Source organism: Eimeria tenella, genomic scaffold (assembly GCF_000499545.2).
Source record: "Eimeria tenella Houghton genomic scaffold, Eth_scaff455, whole genome shotgun sequence".
In the NCBI taxonomy this organism is placed as follows: Eukaryota; Apicomplexa; class Conoidasida; order Eucoccidiorida; family Eimeriidae; genus Eimeria; species Eimeria tenella.
In genome coordinates, this window is record NW_013543377.1 from 1 (window position 1) to 4,990 (window position 4,990).

The 4,990-nt window shown below is 56.2% G+C and overlaps 1 protein-coding gene across 1 annotated transcript; it reads right to left on the minus strand.

The window, feature by feature from the left end:
* Nucleotides 1–51: 51 nt before the first annotated feature.
* Nucleotides 52–3,128, minus strand: ETH_00032535 (mob1/phocein family domain-containing protein, putative; the record flags this gene model as incomplete). The annotated part of the gene is made up of 8 exons (XM_013377088.1): nt 52–257; nt 510–608; nt 1,010–1,116; nt 1,417–1,532; nt 1,758–1,839; nt 2,085–2,188; nt 2,693–2,771; nt 3,011–3,128. Coding segments are annotated over 8 exons (911 nt in total), but the record flags the coding sequence as incomplete, so codon positions are not given.
* Between the last annotated feature and the right edge of the window lie 1,862 nt (nt 3,129–4,990).

Consider the following 4,990-nt stretch of genomic DNA (forward strand, 5'->3'; position numbering starts at 1 on the left):
CGCAGCTGCCGCTTGTCCTGCTGCTGCTGCTGCTGCTGCTGCTGCTGGCACTTCTGCTGCAGTAGGGCGGAGTCCCGTTGCTGCTGCTGCTGCTGCTGCGGGATCCTTTTCTGTTGCTGCGACTGCAGCAGCAGCAGCTGCTGCTGCTGCAGCTGCTGCTGCAGCAACAGCTGCTGCTGCTGCTGCTGCGTGCCCTCTGCAGCTTCCGCCTCCGCAATCTCCCGCCGGGCCTGCTCTAGGAAGTGCAGGGCGAGGCCCTGAGGCACCCAAAACACCTCCAAACCCTAAACCCTAAACCCTCAGCCTCATTTGCAGCAAAAAGGAGCAGCAAGGTTGCTGCAGCAGCAACTCTATTTCTTTCGCAAAAAGGGCCTCAAGGGGCCCCAAACTAAACCCTAAACCCTCCAGCTCTAGGGGTCCCACAGTTGTGCCGGCCTCAGGCAGGACTGAGGGCCTCCGGCTGCTGGCCCCAAACCCTAAACCCTAAACCCTAAACCCTAAACCCTTACCCGTATTGGGGCTACGTCGTCAAGCTTCACAAGGGTGAATTCCATTCCGAAGAAAAGGGCATGTTTGAAGCAGCAGTTTACATGCGCCACAGTGTCCGTCTATGCAGCAGAAGCAAACACAATTGCTGCTGCTGCTGCTGCTGCTGTTTTGCTGCTGCTGCTCCTCTTGCAGCTGTTGGTCTGCAGCTGTTGCTCTGCTGCTGCTATGCTTCTGCTGCTTGTATTGCTGCTGCTGTTCTTGTACTACAGGTGTTTTTCTGGTGCTGCACCTGTTGTGCTGCTGATGTAGCTGTTCTGTTGTTGCTGCTGTAGCTGTTCTGCTGCTGCTGCAACTTTACTAATGCTGCTGCTGCTGCTGTTCTACTGCTGTTGCTGCTGCTGCATTCTGGGCAAGGGCACCCAAACGACGAAACGACTGAGTAGGGTCCAGGAAGCAGTTTTCAGGGTTTAGGGTTTAAGGTCCAGGGTTTAGGGTTTAGGGTTTAGGGTTTAGGGTTTGCCTCGAGAAGCCAGTCAAAGTGCTGCCTGTAGATGTGGCAGTACATCTGCAGCAGCTGCACAAGTATGTGCGAAACGAAAGAAGGGAAGTTGCGGGGAAACTCCTGGCCTAAGCCGCAGCAGCAAACCGTAAACCCTAAACCCTAAACCCTCGAGCTCGGCGCTGGCTCCAGCCCTGCAGCCAGAAAGAGCCTCTGCCTCTTGGAGACTTTGAATTTAGGGTTTAGGGTTTAGGGTTTAGGGTTTAGGGTTTATGCCTAGGGTTTAGGCTTTCGGCTACAGGCCCTAGGCTGTATGATTTTGGCTTCAGGCTTTCAGCTTGAAACATCCGGGGCTACGATTCAGGGTTTTGCCTCTAGATTTTAGGGTTTCACAAATTAGGGTTTAGGGTTTAGGGTTTAGGGTTTACCGCGGTGGCAAACGAAAATGCGGGGGTCTTGAAGAATGGAGCGGCACTTCGCAAGGGCCCCTTTAATGTGGTCTCTGGCTGGGGCTGAGGGTTCTGCGGGGGCCACGAGGCTGAAGCTGCGCAGCCACACCTAAACCCTAAACCCTAAACCCTAAACCCTAAACCCTAGGCGCTAGACCCTAGGCCCTGAGACCTAGCCCGCAGGCCTCGCGCTGGCTTGTCGGCCAGCTGCTGTTTCGCAGTCGCTGTCTGCATAGGAGACTCCCATTTTGCAAGGAAGACCTAAACCCTAAACCCTAAACCCTAATTTGTCAAACCCTGAACCCTGAAAGAGGCCTTACTCGCCAGCTGTCAGCCGCCGGCAGTTGCAAACCTCTTGCACAAAACCCCAAACCACCGTCGACTCGTTGAAGATGTCATACACTGCAGCACAAACCCTAAACCCTCTGCAAACCCTAAACCCTCTGCAAACCCAAACCTAAGAAAAAACAGCAGCAGCAGCAGCAGCACCAGCCACAACCGCAGCAGCGGCAGCTGCAGCACCACCACCAGCCCCAGCCGCAGCAGCAGCACCACCACCAGCCCCAGCCGCAGCAGCAGCACCACCACCAGCCCCAGCTGCAGCAGCCGCAGCAGCCGCAGCAGCAGCAGCAGCAGCAGCAGCTGACCTTGGCAAGCGAGCCACTCGTTGATGTCAATTGCTGAAGAAGGAAGCCGCACGGCGAGAGGCAGCAACGCGTTTCCAAGAGAAGCTCGAGCAGCAAGAAGAGTGCTGCAGCAAACCCCACAAGTGGCGTGTGGGGCGTGGGGTGTACGTACACCTCGGCGCGCCTGCGGTGTACGTACACCCCGGCCGCGCGCCAGGTGTACGTACACCCCGCGCCGCGCAGCATGCAGCTGCTGCTCAGCAGCAGCAGCGACTGAAGAAATTAAATGAAATAATTTAATTAATTTAATTCAAAAAGACAGAAAGATACGAGAATTCAATCCAACAAAGCTCCAGGTGTACGTACACCGCAGCAGCCACACGATGAAACACTTCACGATAAACCCTAAACCCTAAACCCTAAACCCTAAACCCTGTGAAGGCCCTGCTAGCCCTCCAACGCTGCAAGACCCTTCTGGCTCCTCTGTGCGCCAGGGGCCCCTTTTTGGGGACCCTCTTGAAGGCATTACTTGGGGGGCGCCCCTTGGGGGGCCCCCAAAGGGGCCCCCTGGGGGCCCCCTGGGGGCCCCCGGAGGGCCCCCGGGGGGCCCCTGTACGGTAGGGACTTACAGGGCCCATTTCTGAGGGTGTTTGAGGGGTTTGTTATCTAGTGGCGTCTCCTCATCGCGGCCAGAAGGCTGCATCTTTTCTGAAGTTTGCACAAAACCCTAAACCCTAGCCCGCAAACCCTAAACCCTAGCCCGCAAACCCTAAACCCTAGCTCGTGACCTCTGAGCCCCAGAGGCCGCGCCCGAAACCCTGCTTTTCGCTGCGTGGGAGCTACGCTGCTGCAGCAAGCGGCGGCCGAGGGTTTAGGGTTTAGGAGCTGCTGAAGCTGCAGCGAACCGCGTTTTAGGGTTTAGGGTTTAGGAGGTGCTAAACACTTACTGCTGCCCGAAGAGGCCTCCAAAGCTGGAGAACAAGTTGCTGGAGGAGAGGGGCCCCCGTCTCCTAGCAGCGGGTGCAGATCGCAGCGGCTGGCGGGGCCCCCTGCCCTGTAGACCATTAGCTGCAGCGGCTCCTCCTTAGGGTTTAGGGTTTAGGGTTTAAGGTTTAGGGTTTAGGGTTTAGGGTTTAGGGTTTAGGTTCAGGGATTGGCAGCCCCCTGGCCCCTGACCATCAGGCGGTCGCGGCGCCCCCAAAGCTTAGGGTTCAGGGTTTAGGGTTTGGGATTTGGGGGCGAGGGTTTGGAGGTTAGGGTTTAGGGTCCAGGCCTGTGGTTTGAAAGAAGGTGGGGAACTGCTGTTGCTGAAATCCTATTGGCTGTGCGCAGCCCAGCGGGATTTTCGTCTATTTCTTTCGATTTATTTGACTTTTAAAAAGAAAAATATAATTTAATTTTAATTTAATTGTTAATTGCCGGCAGCACGGACAAAGGAGAGGCTGCAGCAGGCAGCAGACCACTGGTCACATGCGGTGTTGGCCTGCGCTGCTCGCTGGCGCCTGGGTCGCATCGGCAGAGAGCCCAGAAGTCGAGTTAATTTATTAATTTGATCAAAAACTAATTGCATTTATTTATCATTTTATTATTATTATCTGTTTTTTGTTTCATATTATTCTTTTCCGGACGCCTGGGCCTTCGTTTTAGCTCTCTAGGCCCCCAGGTGACCTCGCCAGTGTGTGTTCCTTCGCTGGGGGCTGGTCTGTGCCTCTTCCCTCTGAAAACTGCTGCTAAGATCTTCAGAAAACAAATATTAATATTATTTTATTTTAATTCATTTATTTTCTGTCAAATAAAAGGCAATTTTATGCCCTTTAACGCATAAATCGGTTCAGAGGCGGAGAGGGCACCCCAGCCTCGCTTGAAGTATACCCGGAGTTCGTGGATCCGGGTGTACGTACACTGCAATCCAGTCAAACAAACAAATAAAACCAAATAAGATAAAACAGCAGAAATCAGCAGCAGCAGCAGCAGCAGCATGCGCATTCCTTGGGCTTTGAGTTTGGCCCAGAAGCGCCACTGCAGCTTACGAGGCCGCACGAGTTGCTGCAAAACCTAAACCCTAAACCCTTATTTGGGGTCTTGCTTGATTCCTAAACAGCTCCATAAGGCCCCAGGGGCCCCCCACAGGTCCATTGGGGGCCCCTGAGCCGCCAGAGGGGCCCCCTGGGCCCGGGGGGCCCCCCTTAGCTGCCTTGGGGGGGCCCCCCGTAGGCCTGCAGGTACTGCCAGCGAAAGTCCTTCGGGTAAGAAGACTGCGAAGAGCAGGGGGCCAAGTGGGGGGCCCTTTCGCAGTAGGGGCAGCACTTAGAAGGCCTGGTGCAGCAGCAGCAAAGGGTTTAGGGTTTAGGGTTTAGGGTTTGGCAGAGAGGCCGCTCAGCTTGTACGCCGGCAGGTAGGCCAGGGGGTTTAGGGTTTAGAGTTTAGGGTTTGCAGCAACATTTGCAGCAGCTAAGACCTACTGATAAACAAAACTCTTCTTTTCTTGCTGCTGCGAGGGTCTGGAGCTTTTCAGGGCCCCAGCGAGGGCCCCCGCGTACCCCTCTAGTGCAGAAGGGGGGCCCCTGGGGGGCCCCCCTGGGGTCCCCTTGGGGGGCCTCCTGGGGGCCCCCTGGGGGCCCCCCCTGCGAAACTGCCGCAGTCTTGTGCGGCTCATTTGCCTTTGGCATCTGGGCTGCCACGAAGTGTAGAGGGGGCCCCTTGCCTCTGTGCAGCAGCAGCAAGCCTGCCGCCGCTGCTGCAGCAGCAGCCGCTGCTGCTGCTGCTGCTGCTGCTGCTGCTGGCTCTGCTGCCTGGGCTTCCGCGGCAGCGTTGCATAGCAGCAGCGTGCTGACTCTGTTGCTGCTCTGAGATAGGGCTTTGGCTGCAGCACAAGGGAAGGCTTGCCCGCAGCAGGAATCTCAGCAGCAGCAGCAGCAGCTGCTGCT